Raw genomic sequence first — 21,086 nt, forward strand, 5'->3', positions numbered from 1 at the left:
CCCAAATCTTGTTCCTATTTCAAACTGCCTATCAAAGTTCCAAATATTTTAGCATTTAAAGTGCAAGCATTAACATTTCTACAATGATTAACCTTTAAATTGCATGTTTTCTTTCCTCTCTTTTGAATTATCCATGACCTACATAGCACTTACATTTAATACGTCCAAGAAGTTCAAATTTTTGTCTTGGTATTGCTATAAATCTTTCTAGTGGCATCTAACAAGTGAAAGTATCTTGGCATGCCTATTAATTTACAAATTAATTAATTTAGATTGGTTTATAATTTCTAATTGTCATTACTTATGAGAGTTATAATTTGTGACAGTAGTTCTGACAACAAACATATTGTTCCCAAAGATGAAAATTTTTTTAAATGATAACTTCAATTAGGAAAATAAATAAAATCAAAGTTTTAAACATTTAACTATAACAAAATTCCCTCACTTATTATGGACTCACTGGAAAAAAATAACGTGATAAAGTCACAGAAGTTTGGAGCTGGAGGAAAAATAAAGCAGAGATGAGAAGGCAGAACATGTTGGATTGGGAGCAATTTTAATTAGATGGACTTTCAGTTAAAGAACAGAAAATTGAATGTCAGAAGAGAAAAATGACATGTTCACTGTCAGAAAAAAAAATGGTGCCAGAGCAAACCCTATAATAGAGATTTCGTTCTTCCTGATACAGAGAAATAGAGAATACATAAAATAGAAATATGATAATCTAATGTAAAAACTGACAGCTCAGTTAGCTGGCTTAATGGGGGGGGGGAATCAAAGTCATATTTACTTATGAATTTGGTCAAAACTGGACATAGATTATTCCATTTTCTCAGTTGTAACATCTCAGTTTTTGAACTTTGCCAACGGTGATCAGATCAGAAAGGGAGGGAGAACTGGGCCTCAATCAAATTCAGAAGGAATGAAAACCAAGCCAGGTAACGAAACCATGAACTACTTTAATAAGCAAATGGTGAATTCTTATTATGTGCTAGCCATCATGCTAGGCAAAGGCCAGACATGGACATTATCTCCAATCTGACACATAATTTTAGGGAATAAAAGAGATGTGGCAGCTCTAGGAGAATAAGAGTCTATGAGATGGCCATTTTCAAAGGCTCTGAAGACTTTGTCCTTCATTTCCGTATCCAAGACCACGTTAGAGTTGGTTGTATTTATTGGATGTTTAACCATAAGGTGTGGTAAAATGGCATATAAAAACTTACTCTAAATGTCCTCAGTGTATGTCAAATGACAATTACACTGGAGCCTTGCTAGACTTTGATCCCTAGGTCCCAAGATACGTGACACATTGTTTTTATCTATGACTTTGCCTGGCATCTATGACTAGTCCTTCAGAAAAACTTAGAGGAAAAACATTATCAATGTGATTGATAATGAACATCATATCCTATCATATAATGCTGCAGCAAAATCTAGTGATTTGATATTTAATGCTCAGTAGATCGTATCTAGCAAAGACTAGATTTTTGTATGACTATTTACCTTTACTCTTCTACTTTCATAAGTATACATATACACTTTTATTGATATAATTCAACTTAGATGTTTTCTGGAAAAAAACAAACATGTTAGAAATAACGCTATCATCTCAAAAAGAAATAGGAAGTGCCAGCAAGGAAAGAGTTAGCATCTTACCAGCAGGGACCTTTATCTGTATCACATGTTTTATGGTATCTGGTTTGATCAGTTTCTGTATGGGAGTTAACAATTTCATCTCTTTCAGAATATAAACTTTTTAAAGTCAAAGATTTTCCCCAAGCTACTTCAGAGTTGTGACTCTTCAACGTGCATTAATTACAACCACTATCATGCAGGGTCTCAGCTCCTGCACCCTGCACAAGAACGCAGGATATGCTGAGGCCAAAAAGGAACAACAATGGAGCCAAAGATAGGGGAGTCATACCACTATATTCTCGCTGGGCTGGAGGATGGTTTTGACACAAAAGCAGACATCCACCAGTACCCCAACAGGGGGTCTTCCTGCACCCCAGTCCCCCAGAAGCCAGGGGAGACACAGGAAGTAGGATCCACGTGTCCGCAATCCACCATCCATGCTTGCTAATCCCACTTGCTAGCCTCAATCCGTTGTTTGCTTCTCTGACAACCAACTAACTTGCTAGCCACAATTCACCCTGGCTAGCAGAACCATGGCAGTTATATTAGTGGCTAATGGCTAACCGGTTACAGCTGATGGTCACCCAGCCACAGCAGATGGCCATCTAATAACCAAGCCAGCATGTTTCCATGTGAGGCCAAGAGCCTGGAAACTGCTCTCTGGGACTCTGTCCCCACGATCGCCATTGTCTAAGATTTGTTTTGTATGTGTATTAAAATTTTTTTTGCAACCCTGTTATAATCTCTTATTTAATCACTCTCATTCATTCATTAAATAAACATTTCTGAGTGTGTACTACATATTACCAAGGAAATCAGTCATGGTACTAAGGATTCAATAGTGTATAAAATAGAAAAATTGCTGCCTTTGTTGAACTTACATTCTATTAGGGAGACATATAAATACACATAATTTTTTAAAGTGAAATATATAGTATGTTAAATTTTAAAAAAATTAATGAGGAAAAATAAGGCAGCAAAGTAAAACAGAGTTTTTTTTTGGTTTGGGCAGGAAAGTGGCGGCTGAGATTTTAAACCAGTTGGCCAAAGAAGTTGACATGAGAAAATGGCATTCAGGTAACTACCTAAAAGAAGTGCAGGAGAAAAACCATATAAGAATCTGGGGGAAGAGCTTTCCAGCAGAGGAAACAGCAAGTGCAAAGGCCCTGAGGTAGGAACAATCCTGGGGTATGCCAGGGAGTAAAAAGGAAGCTAGTGTGTGAACAAAGGGTGGTAGAATCAGAAAAGTAAAAGAGGCCTGATACGGTAGGGCCTTGTAAGACTTGGATCTATAAGAATGGAAGTCATTAAAAAATGTTGAAATCACCTGACTTACACTGAGATGCAGCAGGAGTGCAATGCTGTTGAAATCATTTCAGTATATAGCATAGTATCTGAAATTTAAGTTAATAAAATGAATGGATTATCTGCCAGGTAGCTGGAAGCCTACTTATGAGAGAGGACAGAAAACTAGGAACTAGAGGAATCACAGACATGGAAATAAGCGTGGGAGTGGAGTTCATGGAGGGAAAGAGTTTAAATACAGGAATCAGTGAACAGAAGTCCAGTGTGGGATTTTTCAGGGTAGGAAGGAGGTGGAGAAATAAGCATCCAAAATGTAAAAATCCAGTTTAAAAGAATTTACTACCCACCACTCACAGGCCTAGCTGGAAGAACGTAATGATCCCTGTGACATGGTTTTGGCAACTGACATACTCTCATAGCTGGAATAAATTCTATAATTTGTTTAAGTTCAAATAATATCCCATGGTCTGTGCTATTAATAAGGGGGTATTTCTAGAGAAATAAAAATAGGCCAATGGAAAAAAAATAATAATGAGGTACATAAACAGACACAATAAACACCATCCCAGGACAACATTGATTCCATGAAGCTAGGCTCTGTATGATTCCTTGGAGTAAACATTAACAACATGAACTACATATTTATATAGATTCAACTTTTTAGAGTCATTTCATGTCTGATATCATCTGATTAAAGGACTTTAGTTGTTGGAATGGGGCCGATGCAAATTAGGGAAATACCATTAAACTCTCTCCCCTCCTCCCTCCCTAAGTCAGTCTCTCTCTCTCTCCCTCTGGCTCTCTCCCTCCCTCCTTCTCTCCCCGTCTCCCTCTTCCTCCACCCCACTCCCGTCATTATTGGGGCCAGCCAGATGTGGCCCTAATTGGAAATCATTGGAGCTCTGCCTCTTTTGTAAGGAAGCTGCTACCTTTCCGAGTGCGCGTGGCAAGCAGACGCTTGAAGGAGAGGAGGGGCGGGAAGGGGTGAAAGATTCACGGATGGAAGCCAGGAGAAGTGCAGCCCAGCAGCTGAAGCTGGAGCTCTGGGAAGGAGGTGGGTCGGGCCTGGGGGAGGAGTAGGAGCAAGAATCTCCTGGGTCGCGCAGAAGATAGAGAATTTTCGAGGCGGCTAGCCAGCTCAACTCCTGCGCTGGCAGAGTTTGCTACAGGACAGCAGCCCTGGGACTCGTGGGAAGGCCAAGGAGTAAGGTCAGGGGTGGAATGGGGAGGCAGAGAGGTCCCTTACTCTTTAGATTTGTCCCAGCCTTGCGCAGAGTAGATACGATTCACCTCTTTCTTTTTGGCTTGTTTGGAGGTCATAGCAAAGGCAAGCTGAGCTCAGTTGGGAATGCAATGGTCGCTGCGACCCCGGCTCCGCGTCTACCGTTGCCGGGAGACGGCGTGCGCGCGTCCTGCCGACGCCGTGCGGGGTCCGCGGGCTCCCGCCCCGGCGGCTCTGAGGCCGCGAGTGGGGGCAAGAACGCCGAGAGCTCGAGTCTCCACATCCAGGTGGAATCCTAGGGGTTGGGCGTTTGCGGAGAGAAACCCGGAGCCCTAGTTACCGACTTGACAGTAGGATTGATGGGCAGCTCTGATTAAATTGCAGTTCTTCTATCAGACCAACTCTGCCTAGCTTTGCCCTTAGGAACCATAGACATATATTGATTCTCTTGGATTTTTAGCTATTTGGAGACGTATTTTATGCGAGGTTCTCTTTCCCCAGGTCTTCTCTCTGCTGTCCTCCAATAATGACTAAAGAGACATTACGCCCACACAAAATTTGCCAATGGCTTGAATGCAGTGGGTGCAAGGATTGCTTAAGGATTGATAATGATGATGTCTGTGATTAAACAAGTCCGGTGTCTTGATTGTTTATATGAAAGAATAAATCAAAGTCATGGAATCAAATGGTCCTTGATACTCTCACTTGAAAAGGCGCTGGAGCCAGACAACACTATGCATGCAAACCAAGACCTATTAGATTCCCGCTGAATGCTTGGCCAACCTGTAGTGTATTAGTCATTGTGGGGACAGAGTCTCAGGGAGCAGTTTTCAGGCTCTCCGCCTCTTGTGGAAAGGTGCTGGCTCGGTTATACATGGCCATCAGCTGTAATCTGATAGCCATCCACTGTGGTTGGGTGGCCATCAGCTATCACGGGTTAGTCATTAGCCGCTAATATAACTGCCATGGCTATGCTAGCAAGGGCAGATTGCAGTTAGCAAGGTTGATTGGTTGGCAGAGAAGCAGATGGCTGATTGCGGCTCCTGCTTCCTGTGTCTCCAACCCAGCCGCCAGTGAGAATATAGTGGTATGACTCCCCTATCTATGGCTCCATGGGTGTTCCTTTTTGGTCTCACCATATCCTGCGTTCTTGTGAGGGTAGCGGGAGCTGAGACCCTGCATGACAGTCATCTTTCCTTGAACAACTTCTTTTTTGAGCCTCGGTTTACTTATTTATAAACAGGAGATGGTGATACCTAACACATCATTCTGTTTTGCAGATAAGATGTATGTAAAATGTTTAGCACACAATGAAAGCCCAGCAAATGGGGGCCCCTGTTTCAGAAAGGTCAGCTCCAATGCCTTCATGAGCAGGCAGATAACATGAATGAATGAAGCTAAGAAATGCTTAGACTAGAAAACCTTTAAAATTCATTAAAACAAAACAAAATGTTGTGCTAGTCCAATACAATCTCACTTCAGAGAGATTTGAACATACATAGGCCTGAGGTTGAGAACCCTTCTCAATAGTTGGCCATTCTCATGAACCTGGACAAAATTAGCCATCTTTAAATAAAGAAATCCCTTGGTCTCGGGACTGGGCACTCTACAGGGAAGAAGCAGCTTCCTGCAAAGCAAACTTTTCAGCTACTCTAACAAATGAATGCCCAGCTCTCTCCACTCAACATAGCCTTTGCTTGGTCAGACTATCCCAATCTCGTCATCATTGGGGGTTTTACAGAGGACAGTTAGACAGCAACTTCATTGCATTTCGATATGCAAGATAAATAACTTCAAAGTCAGTAGTGTTAATGTCACCGTATTTCCCCAAAAATAAGACCTAGCTGGACAATCAGCTCTAATGCGTCTTTTGAAGCAAAAATTAATGTAAGACCCAGTCTTAGTTTAGTATAAGACTGGGAATATAATATAATACAATATAATATAATATAATATAATATAATATAATATAATATAATATAATATAATATAATATAAATGTAATATAACATAATATAACAATTTCAGGTCTCATATTAATTTTTTGCTCCAAAAGACACATTAGAGCTGATTGTCCGGCTAGGTCTTATTTTCGGGGAAACACAGTATGATGGAAGGAGTGCCCTACAAACATCCCCTATACATGTGAAGACAATGAAGATATCTAGAGGGTTCTGCCTCATCTATCCTATGATTGGAATTTCCTGAGAACTCTCCTGAATGAAAGTAGAGGACCAAACTTTGAGAAAATATTATTTAATATAAAATTTTATTGCAGTAATCAAATGCATAGCCATAAGCATATATAAAGACTATTGGGTAAAAATAGCACAATTTTAAGTAACTAACCCACGGACAGGTGAGTTTCATCTTGAGCCAGGCCATCCCTGAAGCCATGGTAATAGTTACAAGATGCCAAGAACATTAGAGGAGAAAAGTCTTAGAAGCCAAATGATCTATAGCCCACCCATGTTTTATAGGTAGGGAACCCCAGACCAAGAGAAGTGTCTTGCCAAAATTGCATAGCCACTTAGTGGTGGAGTTTGGACTAGAGGCATTATAGGGAGGAATACCAGTTTAAGCCAAACATAGCAGTATTACACTCAAAGACTGCTTTCTCATCTATTAGATTAGGATACAAATAAGGGAATTGACATAAGGATGGATGAGATAAAAAATTTTGTATAAATATAAAGTGCTTATTAATTTTTTTCTAGTCTTTTCTTCTTTTTTGTTTATTAATTTGTTTTGTTTGTTTTAGATTCCACATATACGTGAAATCATACATTATTTGTCTTTTTCTGTCTTATTTCGCTTAGCATAATAACCTTTAGATCCATCCATGTGGTCACAAATGGCAAGATTTCATACTTTTTTATGGCGGAATAATAATTATATGGAAGCTACCTAGGTATCCACTGCTAGATGATAGATGAATGGATACAGAAGATTTTCCACTGATAGAAATATATTATATATATATATATAAAATTTTCTGTATCCATTCATCTATCAGTGGATACCTAGGTAGCTTCCATATCTTGGCTATTGTAAATAATGCTGCAATGAACATAGAGGAGCATATATCTTTTCAAATTAGTATTTTTGTTTTCTTCAGATAAACACCCAGAAGTAGAATTGCTGGGTCATGTGGCAGCTCTATTTTTAATTTTTTTGAGGAATCTCGATACTGTTTTCCATAGCGTCAGCACCAATTTACAGTCCCACCAATAGTGTATGAGGATTTCCTTTTCTCTTGTTAATTTAGTAATTAATTTAATTTAATTAACTTAATAATAGCTATGAGTTACTGAGTTTCTGCTACATGCCAGGTTTAGGAAGGGTTGCTAGTGCCTTAGAGCATAGGTTTTAGAGACAGACCTGAGTTTACATACTGACTCTTACTAGTTTAGGTACCCTGAGTAAGTTGTTTAACTCTCTAAATTCCACTTTCTTCATCTGTGTAAAGGGAAGAATAATCTTTGCCTCAAGTGTTGTGTTTGGACTCAAATAATGATAGATGATATTATCATTATTTCACAGGTAAAGAGAAAAAAAACTGAAGTGCAGACAGGTGTAGGGAGTTGCCTGACACAGGGCAGGTGGCAGAGCAAAAGTAGCCTGACCCTGCAGCCTTTGCTTCTGCAGTTCTCCAGGAAAACCCTCTTGTTCTAAGTGTCACAGTCGCTGCTGAACAGAGCAAGTCCAAATGATTCCCCTGCAACTCAGCTGAGTGCTTTCCAAGTTCTCTGGCTGTTAAAAAACCTCCAAAGTCTGAGAAACAGGGCGTATGCTTTAGCATGGAGACTCTCCAATCTGTACTTTATTTTTTGGGGAAGAATTCTTTGCTTTCAGGAAGCAGTAACCCCCTTTCCATAGGGAAGTGGTTAGAAATGCTCACTTCCCCATGCCAGCAGAAACAATATCCAGGGCTCTCTCTTTGGACTACTTAGGGGTCTGCTGAATTGGGGAAGTGAGCTGTGGTAACCACTTCTCCACCCACTGTTGGGAGTCCCAGATAACGAACTGGGCAGGGAAAGGTGGGTAGGGCAGGGAGAGGGCCAGCATTTCTGTTTTTTAAACCCATAGCTCTGGGGAACTTTAGACACTCAGACCCACAGCCACAGGAAATTATATAGATGATGTTGCTCAGCCACCTCTGTGCAATTAGGTCAGTTACAAAATTCCCTAGAATTTCACCAACCAAATGACAAAGCATAAATTCTATATGTTCTGCTTCCGGTTCAGGTTAACTGTCCTTTCAATTTCTGTCCTTTACTTGTCACTTTTCCTTATACATTAATCTCCTTGACTTTCCACAGAGCTTTGTCTTTTAAAATTCATATAATATTTTGCCTTATGTTTTACCATTACTTTTCCCCTGGCCCTTCTCATGTACTGGACTGTAAGGGCCCTTAGAGCAGGACATGGTTCTACTCTCCAATAAATTCAGTTCAAACATTGCAAGCCCCTTCAACGTCTAATAATCAGAGCTCCCATTTATTGAGCACTTGCTATATGCTTAGCACTCTATTAAGCTCTTTTTCTGTGTTAACTCAATCCTTTTAAATACCATAGGAATTTGTTATGATTACAACCTCTCTGTTGTAAATAAGGACACAGGCAGAGAGGTTAAATTAGTGAGTGGTCAGGCAGGATTCAAGCCCATGAAATCGGGCACCAGATCTATCCCCTTTATAACCATAGTTTTCTGCCTTGGACTCCCTCAGTAATCACAACCCTATCAGCTGTTACCATCAGTCCATTTTATAGAGGAGGAAAGTGAGCTTTAGAAAGGTACAGCAACTTGTCCAGAGTCCAAAGCATAAAGTGGATGGAGCCAGGATGTAAAGGTGAGCAGTCTGGCTTCAGAGCGCACACTATTGTATTGTATTGTACTGTATTGTATTGTATTGTATTGTATTGTATTGTATTGTATTGTATTGTGTGTTTTTTTATGATGGTAAGAACATACAACACAAGATCTAGCCTCCTCACTAATTTTTGAGTGCACACCATTGTTAATTATAGGCACAGCATTGTACAATCTCTAGAATATGTTCATCGGGTAAAATGTTACACCTGTGTGCACTCTCAAGCTCTGTCTACACTGCCTCCTTCAAACCGTGCAAATACAGAAAAATGTTCACTACGTGTCATTGAAAATATTATTATCATTTGCTATTTACTTTCAGTTTTGTCCCCTAATGTTCAGTCTCTTCAGAGCCCACGGGTTATGGAAGATTTGGATCCTGCAGACTGAACTCAATTGTCCTGCCAGAAAAAGCCTCACTGTTCTGGGCAAACTTTAACTTATCGTTTATTTATCTTTGAAAGGAAATTTTAAGTAGAGAGTCTTTAAAAATGGGATAATAAGGAAATAAGATATTTTCAAGTTTCAGGCTGAAAAATAATTTCCATTTTGATTAGCTGTTTAAAAAAGAATCAATCATTTTCCTGACTGTACTAAAACACTTCACCAGGATGCAAACTAACCTGCATTTGTATAATGCTGCAGTGACCCAGGCAGGGGGTAAGATGAGGGCACTAATCCTGGTCCCCCTTCTAGACAAAGGCACTCACGCTCCTCCCAAAGGAAGCCACATCTTTCAACCCAAGGTTGTGCCTTCTCCCTGGCAGCTTCCTGCAGCTCACTAGGGACACAACTGTGACACTCTGAAAGATCCTTCTCTGTTATTGGTGGAGATATCTGTTACAAAAGCATTGCAGTTTAACTTCTTCTGTCCAGTCCTGCTTGCCTTACACTCTTAGGAATGGTACTGAGAACATTCACTAATAAACGTCGTGCATGCAAATCTCGAAGGGTTAGAATCTGCTCCCTGGAAAATGGCCTAGAACGGTTGATATCAGGTATGACTCTAGGAAGCAGACTCTAAAATGAGATTTGGGAAGATGTCCACTTCCAAACAAGAGGAAATGACAGGGAGTGAATTTAGCCTCTCACATGCCACAACTAATAAACTAAATAAAATATATGAAGACATTGGTTAACAGGCGATGAATGACAATAATCCCTGAGAGATGGAAAACAAAGAAGGTGGGCTTGATAATTGCCCCAGCTTAATGCAGGGCCCTGGCACAGGGCAGGGGAACCCAGGCTGATGGTGTACCTGATTTGGGGAGACAGCGCTGGTTCAGTGAGGCTAGGCAGCTGAAGTTCTCAGAGCAGACATGTGGAGGGGAGAGTAGCACAGACAGCAGACCCTCAGGGGTAACACCCCATAGTGTCCCCCTGAGTGCTGATCTGCATGTGCAAGTGAGGAGATGCTTGGAGGCCACAGAACAACTATGTGAAAGGATTCAAAGGAGTAACTTCTATGAGCTCATATGGAACTGTTCTCAGCAGCACGACTGGAAAAACCTCATAATTCACAGGTATGGAGTTTTGCCTTCTCAGTTGTGGTGAAAATCTCACCATAGACTAAATGCTTCACTGACCCCATCTCACAAAACTTAAAAACAGGACCTGAAATGATCCAACTACTTCCAAGTAAATTAACTGCTTCCGTGAACAAATAAATCTTAAGAAATATTTATAGTAATACAAAAATCACCAGCATTCAAAATGTAATACTCAAAATGATTGGTAGCCAATAAAAATTACCAGGCATGTAAAGAAGCAGGAAAATATGTACTGTTAAAAGGAGGGGGGGGGGGGAATCGACCAACTGAAATTGACTGGATGATAGAATTAATATGGATGATAGAATTAGCACACAGGACATTAAAATAGTTATTGTAACTGTATGCCATATGTTCAAGAATCTAGGAGAAATATTGAATATGTCAAGTTCATCTTCAGAACATCTAAAACTATACATACAATGTCTGTGCAGAGAAAATAAACTGGATGGGATTAATGGCAGATTAGATATTACAGAAGAACTAATTAGTGAATTTGAACACACAGCAATACAAGCAATTTAAAATGAAACAGAGAAAAAAAGACATCAAAGAAAAGAAGAATAGAGTATCAGGGAGCTATGAAACAATTTCAAATGCACCGATATGTGTGCAGTTGGAGTCCCTGAAAAAGCAGGGAAGGTGGGCAGGTAAGAGAAGAGGATACAGAAAAAAATTATATAGAAAAATAATGATTGAAACTTTTCCAAATTTTGTACAAGCTGCAAATCTCAGAAACTCAATAAACCCAAAGCCCAATAAACATGAAAAAAATCTATACCAAGTGACATCATAGTCAAATTTATTAAAATCACAGTTAAAGGCAAAATCTTAAAACAGAATTTCAGGTAATGAGGGGTTCATCGTCAGTGACACCTGGAGTATTAACAGCCCTGACATGGAATTGTAGTGCAACTGTCTAATTTGACCCTTGGTAAACTAAGACAGGGTATAAGTGGAAAAGAATGTACTGTGACAGGTGTATCTCAGGCCTATGAGTGTTTGGGGGAAATAGTAATTACAAAGAAACTGCAAGGCTGTTACCTATAGTTATAATAACTTCTAATGACCTATTAAATTGATCATCTATGTCATTTCTGGGTCATTTTCAGTTGATTTATATTTTCTCCACCTAATGGGATCTGTTTTTCTGATTATTTGCTACATTTTTTAATTAGCTACAAGACATTGTGAATTTTATCTTGTATGGTGCTGGCATCATATACTGTGAATAGTAATACTTGTTTATTTTGTAATTTTAACTCACTTGTGTTTTTTAGAAGGTTTAGTTTAGCTGGAGATTTATGTATTGGGTATTCCTACATAGATGAATAAGATTTGTTTTTATATATATATATATATATATATATATATATATATATATATATATATATATATATATATTATTCCACCTATATAAAGTTCAAAAATAGTTACGATACTTTTAAGGATGTCTACAGATGAATAAGATTTGATTCCTGCCCCTGAAGAACTCGGAATCTTGTGGGGCAAGCTAAAACCGATACTTACAAACCAACACAATCATTTTTATAGAAAACATGTGAATCAGCACCGTGAAAACCAAAAGTAATGATATCCAAGGGGATGTCCTCTGCATGCTTGACTGAAATAAGTAGCTAGCTGAGGTCAAGGACATATGGGTACAGGACAGATACAGGGTGAATGGGTGGGAGTAATGATTCAGATCTGGATAACAGAGCAGCCCTGGGTGGCTTCACGTAGCAAGAAATTCTGGATAGTGAAAGGTGGTGCTTTGAGAGAACTAGGAAAGAGAGAAAGCAGAGAAGAAAGAACACTAGGGTAAACATCCTCATTTTGTTACATGTGCCCAGAAATGCCACCAAATTAAAGGATTCTATGGAGCCAAATAGCATGAGCTGATTGGCATGAAGGCTTGAACTGCAACCAGCTTCATCACGTCCTGGAAGTATGATGTCCGGCAAGCTGTTTAGACTCTCTTAACCTCATTGTACTCATTTTAAAAAAAAATGGTTATAAGTGATTATTGTGATGATTGATTGAGATACACATATTAAAAACAAGGAAAACAAAACTTAGCACAGTCATTCTTCTATGAAGCACCATAACTTGGAAAAAATTGCCATTGCAGGACTAACAGAATTGTGTGTTATGGTAATCTAGGAGGGCTTCAAAAAATTGAAAGCCCTGGTTTTTTTCTTTGTTATTTAAAGAATTCTAAATTCTTTAAATAACAAGGAAAAAAAACAGGCTTCATGTTTATAATAAGGTTTATACTTCCCCCCAAAAAAACCTTCACCTTACATACCTAGTTAACATAGTTAAAAGTTATTCTCTCAACTTAATTTCTAGTAATTCTTTTTTTTAATAATTAAAGTTTATTGGGATGACAATAGTTAGTAAAGTTACATAGGTTTCAAGTGTACAATTCTGTAATACATCATCTATATATCACATTGCGTGTTCACCACCCTGAGTCAGTTCTTATCTGTGAAACTTGTTCAATTTTCCACACATTTATATCTCATATATATCTTATGCATGTTATTTATATAAGAAAAGTTAGCACTTATAAATATATACCAGTGTTTAAAAATGCAGACCTTAACGTTAATCAGCAGTATGGTACAGGGGAAAAGTTAATATAGTCTTTTATTACAAAGTACTAATCTTAGAATTTTAAATGTATAAAGACAAGTAAAAAATCTCTACTTTCATCTTCCAGAAATAACCTCCAACAACATTTTGATGTATAGAGCCTTCCCATTATATATACAACTATTTTATAAAATTGAAATTATATTATTTGACTTTTTTTCAGTTAGCTAGGTTGCTAATATTTACTCATGTCATTTAATGATTCTCTACGTCATGACTTTTAATAGCTGTATAGTAGGCCATCATTTGAATATACTTAACCATTGTCCCATTGTTGGACTTTTAGGTTATTTCTTATAGTTAATGAATATGAATAACAGGCTGATAAAATTCAGTGCAGTGGAGATTCACAGGAACAGGGAACTGGAGGCCTGGATGTCAGTGCCAGCTCTGAGTGGTTTTAGATAAGTCATCTCGCCTCTCTGAGTTCCAGCTTCCTCACCTAGAAAATCGTCAGGCTGAGCTAGATGAAGTTCCAGATCCTCTTTAAAGCTAACAGACAGGGAGGGCAAAAGCTAGGGAAACCAAGTTAAAATGCGAGGGTGGTAATTCAGAAAAAAGTGATATTGTCTACATTGGGTTACAAGTGTAGGAGGGTGAGAATGGTCTGATTCTTGGTGAATTTGACAGCATAGATAAAAAGATATGCTGATAGATTGGATATGGGGTATGACATAAAAGGGGGCTCAGCGATAACAGTGAGGATTTGGGCCTGAGCAACTAAAGGAACTGCCAGGCACTGAAATGAAAAAGACTTTGGAGCAGGAGGTTTGGGGAGAAACATGAGTTCAGGTTTAAACATGTTTGATTTGAGATGCCTGTTAAAAACACAAACAGAGGGTTAACAGAGGCAGCTGGATATAGAAATCTGGACTTCAGGGGACTGGTCTGAGCTAGAGGTAGAAATTTGGGGGTAATCATCATAAAATGAATTCTTTAAATAACTTTATCCATCCCATAAAAATATTTTTTAACATTATAAGAATGTATGGAAAAAAACTCAATTTGGTCAGAAGACAATAAAGATTTTTGTTTGGGTTTTCCTGCAAGTAAAGTCACAGTATTTATATTTAAGTCAATCCATACTGCTCAGATGAAATTCCACTTAGAACAATGTATTTTATTGCTTTAGATGATTACTCTAGCTTATGAAAAACATTGCTTTACTGTTCTCCCTCTACACAGAGCAACAACTATTGATGTAAATGAAATTTGTATCAGAGAGGAGTGAGGTTTCACATGCAATCAATGTGTTTTAGAGCTGGAATGGTCTTAATGACCTTATTTAATCTAGGAGTTCATTTTACAGAGAGTGGAAAAAAAACAGAAGTTCAAAAGGGGAAATGACTTCCCAAAGTCATTCAACTAGGATACTTACTATTTACTTAACATAACAAATATTTTCTGAGTGCTAGGGGCTGGATGATATCCTAAAGGTTGGAGATAAAGCAGTTAACAATAAAGACTCTGTCACATGGAATTTACAGCCCCTTTGGGGAAGCTAGAAAACAAACAAGCATGCAAATGTACAATATGACACATAACTGATAAGTGCCATGATAATACATGAATCAGGATAAAGGTTGGGTGATAAGTAATTTATTGTCCAATTTGGGACACTTTTTTGAATAAAAGGAGTTGAAAACTGAATGGAATACCTACCTATCCAGGCTAGCAGATATAAGCTGGCTGTCCAGCTCAGACAAATGAAAACATAAAGTCACCCAGTGTAATTGGAACAGGTGTGCTGAGGTGATGAGTCAAGTTTATTTCATATAAAGTGGTCCAGAGTAAGGTGATATGGTGACAACTGAGGAGAGACCTGAAGATGGTGAAGGAAGGAGACACGCATAAATTTGGGGTAGACTATTGCAGGCAAAGGGAACATCAATGACAATTCTCTGAGGGGGGAGGCATTTAGAGAAACAGCGACGTCAGTGTGGTTGCTGGAGAGGAAACAAGGGGAAGAACACATTGTAGGCTACGAGGCAGGATGATGTAGGAATTTTTAGGCCATTAAAGCTATTTTAATTTATTATGCTTGATAGAAGAACTGATTTGTTGGCTATATAATGACAAATGACATTATCTAATTTTCATTTTAATAATAATCTGGCCCCCCTATTGATAATAGATTGAGGTGGGAATGGAGAGGTTAAAAACAACACCACATACAATGCCAGCAAGAAAAAATACTTAGTAATAAATGTAACAAAAGCTGTGCACACTTCTATCTGAAAATTTTATTGTTAAAATTAAAGAAGACCTACATAAATGGAGAAATATATCACATTTATAGGTTAGAAGACTCGATATTATAAAAATGTCATTTTCTCCAAAATTCTATAAATTTGAATCACTTCCAATCAAAACTCAAGCAGGTTATTTTTCATTATAAATTGAAAATCTGGTATTGATATTTTCATAGAAATGCCAGTGACCTACACTATTTTTTTTTAAATTTAAATAGAACAAATTTGGAAGATTTGTATTACTTAAGAATTACTATAAAACTATAATAATTGTTGATTATGAATAGAGAAATAGGTTAATTAATCAAAATATGAAGTCCAGAAATACATACTTATCCAATAATATGTGGTAAATTTATTATTTTAAAGGCACCAACGAAATTTAATGTGAACAGAGAAGATCATATGTGTTTTCAACATATAGTACCAGAAGAATTGGATGTCTACATGGAATAAAAGGTAATTTGACCAATACCTCAATCCATATACAAAAATTTCCTTAAGATGGAATGCAGATATAAACATAAAAAATTCATCTAAATGTCTCCTTAAAGAAAATATTGGAGAATATCCAATACAACCTTTGGGATACTCAAAGACTTCTTAGAACACAGAAATCATTAACCATAATAAAAAGTAATGAATAAATAAATAACTGAACTTCACTGAAGTTAAAAATATCTGTTCAAAAATAGTCATTATTAAGAGAATTAAAAGGCAAGCCTCAAAGGGATAAATGCATTGCAATATATACAACAAAGGATTTGTATTTAGAACATATAAAGAATTTCTAAAATTTAGTAATGAAAAGACAACAAACAATAAAAATTGGCACAAAATTTCGACATCTACAAAATAAGGTACATGAATGGCCAATAAGCAAAGTCATTAGGGTAGTAAAAGTTACAACCCAAAGAGATATGAGTAGACACAGAACTACTACAATGATGAAATTAAAATAATAAAACTACTAATAATATATTGGATTATTTTATGTCAACCTCGTTAAACTGAGGACTACATTTCCCCAAATTTCCTTTTCTGTTTTACATTTGGCCAAAAGAGGTACATGTGTACAATTTAAAGCATATAAATGAAACAGTGGCCATTACTCACCAATGTTTGTCAGTGTCAGATTTAGTGTCAGGCAGATACAGCTGTGTCCACGGGTCATGGTATGATCTCATTTTCCCAAGTTGTCCAGCTCACCTTCCAGGCTGATCAACAGTAACCCCATTTCTATCATCAGATGCTTGGCTGTGGATCCACAAAAGTGGTAGCTACACGAAGGCAACAACTTTCCATAGAGCTCGCCATGAACTTCCTTTTCTTGGTTCTACTATAGTAGCCGGGTGTGCTTGGTTTCTCAGATTTCCCTGCAAGCTCTAACTTGTCTACCTGCACCAGTATTTAAGGTAAACTCATTAGTGACTCTTTTTCTGATTTTCCAACAACCTTTCCCTTTACTCCATCTGCTCTCACTTTTGCGTAGGGTCTAACTTCTATAAGAATACTCATGTTAGCTCTGCTTCCCTGACTAACCCTGATTACTATAGTTCTTGACACCACATCTGCATTTGGATCTGATTTGGATAACTAGATCCTCAACTCTGAGTTTGATGCCATCATTGCAATGAAACTTGTGGGAGTTTTTTTAAGAGAATGATTATATTTTTCATGTAAAGTGACTATAAAAATGATTTGTGGCCATAGGGAAGATCAGGGCTAAAAGGTCTCAAATATTTTTCATCCCTGTAGCAATACTTCTTCCCAGTCTGACCTTTCAGTTCTTCCCATTAAAGGTGGAGTCTATTTCTTCACTCATTAAATATGTTCTTGGCCTTGAGTAAACATGAACCAAAGCAGAGAATTGGAAAGTGAAAGTGTTTTAAAGCTTGCCTTCTCTTGCTGATTATGTAACCCAGCCACCATGTGGATGACCCTCTTTAGCCTCTGCAACACACAAGGGCCAAGTTATGTCTGTCATCCCAGTTGACAATGAGGTAACCACCAAATATACAAGTGAGGCTATTCTAGGCCATCCAGCTCCAGTGAGCTGGCTCAGATCAGTGTTATTTTATGGCTCTCTGTTATGTGGACATTTATCATGAAGCAAAAATGAACCAAAGCAAATACCAAATGTTGAGAGGATGCCAAGCGACTGCAATTCTAAGTCACTGATGATGGGAAATTACTCTGGAAAACTACTTGGCAGTTTCTTATAAAGTTAAACACATACCTATCTTAATATCCAGTAATTCCAGTCTTAGGTATTTACCTAAGAGACATGAAGGCATGTGTTCACACAAAGATTTGTACATGGCAGCTTTATTCATGATAGCAAAAATTAGAAATAACCTAAATATGCATCAACAGGAGAATGAACAAAATGCAATATATTCAGTAACTCCATTCAGAAATAAAAAGTAAGGAACTACAGATGCATACGTGGATAAATCATAAAAGTATTAGGTTTAGTGAATGAAGCAAAACATGAGTATTTACTGTGCAATTCCATGTGGATGAAGTTCCAGGAGAAATATAAGGAAAGAGAAGCAGGGTAGTAATGGTGCAGTTAGTCCCACTTTATCCACGGGGCATCCTTTGCAAGACCTCCAGTGGATGTCTGAAACCACGGATAGCACTGAACCCTACACATACTACATTCTTTTCTTTATATACTACATTTTTTTCTTTATATACATACCTATGATAAAGTTTATAAATTAGATACATTAAGAGATTAACAATAAGTAATAAAAATAGAACAATTATAACAATATAGTATAATAACAGTTATGTGAATGTAGTCTCTTAAAATATCTTATTGTACTACTCAGTGATGATGTGAGATGATAAAATGCCTACTTGATGAGATAAAGGGAGGTGAATGACAGAGGCATTGTGACATAGTGTTGAGCTACTATCGACCTTCTGACCACAGGCCCGAAGAATCATCTGCTTAGGGTGATCCTGGATCCTCAAGCCATGACGATGTCAATGGTTGGATGTGAGCAGCAGATGAAGTTGATGACTGAGGAAATTTAATTTTTTTGGACTGCAGTTGACGGCGGGTAGTTGAAACCATGAAAAGTGAAACCACAGAATAGGGGGACTGCTGTATATGCAAAGATGTGATTATAATGACAAATTTAGGAATATAAGCTGGGTGTGCAAAGAAACTGAGGACCTAGAAGCTGGTAAACAGTAAGTCAGAGGTAGGATCTACAAGGTGTAGGTCCTGGATGGGTTGAAATGAGATAAAAGAAAAGGAAGTTTCGTTAGAGGTGTTAAGTGTTTGAAATTATCGCCTAGTTTTTATTTTCTGCCTCTACGATTGTTTTTTTTTCTTCTCTCCCCAATATTTCTGCCATGGTTTATGTTCCAACTAAAAATCAGTTAACTTCAGAGGCCTTTATGAACAAAGCAGGCAAAGATTGCACAATCTAAAAAAAAAAAAAAAAAAGATCAGCTTTGGACCTCAGAAAAAGGATAATAAAATACTTTCCAGAATTGACAGAAAAAAATATACAATTACTAGAAGGAGAATGATCAAGCATAGCCATTAAACAATTTTAGTTTTAAAAAAAAATGCTTTCCTGTGCTTCAATATGCTCACACATATATGATCACTTGATTTTGAAAAGCAGTTTTTCCAGGGAAAAGGGGCAAAGAGGGTTATCACCCTTCTTTTACTGATTTGGATATTGAGAGGAGAATGAGTTAGTGACTTCTCAAAGCTGCAGAGCTATTTTAGTCCTCAATGGACTGTATTGGAAAGTGTGTTTTGTCAATCCACAGAAGCATGTGTTGGCATTTAATTCAACTCTGGTATCTGAGGTAAGAAGCCAACAACCTATAAAGGGAAAAACCAACTCAATTTCATACCATTAATTCATTCTGACCAAATATTGACCAAAGTCTCCACAACTGTAAAGGACAGATTGATCCAAGATGTGACTACTGTCTGATCCGTGAACTGGACCTGAGCCAAAAAGGGGAAATAGCTTCCTGCAACCAGATGGAGACTGTCTGATGTAATAATGTTCAGTCTGACATAAGCCAGTCCCTCTCCCCTGCCTCTTGCTATGTGCTGATTGCTGGAACAGACCATTGTCCTAATCTTGTCAAACATGTAAAGTAATTTCTGTTCCTGGTAGTGTTTAGGTACTAGTACCCACGACTATTTCCCCCGTTACATAATTTTTTGGCGTCTGTCTGGTGGCACAGGCATCCATTTTGTCTTGCAGCTGCCCAAGACATGGGGCATGCATATGTTTCCCTTAATAAACTCTATTAATTACCAGACTGGAGTGGCCAGCTTCTTTCCCTGCCCTCTGCTTATGGAGGGACATTTTCAGTCTCAGTATCTTTCCCTGGGTCTGCCCATACTAACAGAAACCAAATTCACATATTACTGCAACATATAGTGATTTCTAGTCATAGTTTACAGAATCTAAAGGGTCGTGTTTTTTTTTCATTTGTTTGTTTGTGTTAGGGTAACTAGGTTTATTTTTGTTTTATTTTAAAAACATATCAATGACAACATAAAAGTTCAATAAAAAACTATTTACTTGCTTAACATTCTTGTTCTCATATTATTCAAAACAAATGAACAATCTGTACTGAGGTAATGTTCTAAGTAAAAGCCTTGTCTCCATGCTTAAAGTTTAGAAAAGAAACAGCACTTTTGATTTATTAAATTGGGATACTGATACATCTTTCACATACTTTTTGTCTAGGATCCAGTGGAAAATATAATAGAAAACAGATCAGGTCTTTAGGCAGTCTTTTGAATTGCTGAAACTCCCAGGAGGAGGTTCTGAGGAGACCATTAGATTGCAGGCACAATCGTTGGTAGTATAACATAGGTCAAATTTACTAATTTTCTATTCAGTCTGCCATCTGTAACACCTAACTTTTAACACAACTTAACCTACATCTTTATGCAAGATGGTTGTTTTGATTATCTATTGCTGCATAACAAACGAGCCAAAATTCAATAGCTTAAAATAGTCATTTTATTCCTCTTCACAGCTCTGTGCGTTGGTTGGGATTACCTGGGTAGTTCTAGTCTGGAGATGTCACCTGGAGGCCACAGTTATTGGGTGACTCTATTGGGCTGACACCACCAAGATGGTTCACTCACATGGCTGTCAGTTGATGCTGGATGAAGATTGGGAGCTCAGATGGGCGTATTGGCCATGGAACCTCATGTAGCCCCTCATGTGGACTTTTCACAGGACAGCAGCTAGATTCTGAGAAGCAGAGTTTGAGGAGTGTTCCCAGCCGGCAGAAGAAAGGCTGTCTGTCAATCCTCTAAAGGGCTAAGCCTAAGACTGGCATGGTGTCACTTCTGCCATAATCTATTACTTACTCAGTCACAGGGTAAGACTAGATTCAGGCTGAGGGAAAATAAACTCCATTTTTCCAAGGAGAGAGTTACAAAGAAATTGTGGCCATCTATAATCCACCAAGTGTCTAGTCAATAAATAAAACTATGTATTACATAAAAGGTTTTTTGTTTCTTTTTCAAATTGCATGTCTATCATTTCTTCAATGTTTATCTCAATGGTATGCTAGTTCTA

General features: G+C 37.9%; 1 protein-coding gene across 3 annotated transcripts in view; it reads right to left on the bottom strand.

The window, feature by feature from the left end:
- The window catches only part of ADGB (androglobin), a 144,554-nt gene extending 139,990 nt beyond the window's left edge, over window positions 1–4,564 (bottom strand). For 2 of the 3 annotated variants that reach the window (XM_088795403.1, XM_074333688.2), the window contains exon 1: window positions 4,190–4,558. In XM_088795403.1, coding sequence (XP_088651529.1) covers window positions 4,190–4,263 — 74 coding nt within the window. In that variant the 5' untranslated portion in view covers window positions 4,264–4,558. Of the gene's footprint in view, window positions 1–4,189 lie in introns of all 3 variants that reach the window. The other variant, XM_088795404.1, reaches the window with a different exon arrangement.
- Window positions 4,565–21,086: the final 16,522 nt, after the last annotated feature.

This window comes from Rhinolophus sinicus, chromosome 2 (genome assembly GCF_057876585.1).
Source record: "Rhinolophus sinicus isolate RSI-liver-muscle chromosome 2, RSI-T2T, whole genome shotgun sequence".
Classification (NCBI taxonomy): domain Eukaryota; kingdom Metazoa; phylum Chordata; class Mammalia; order Chiroptera; family Rhinolophidae; genus Rhinolophus; species Rhinolophus sinicus.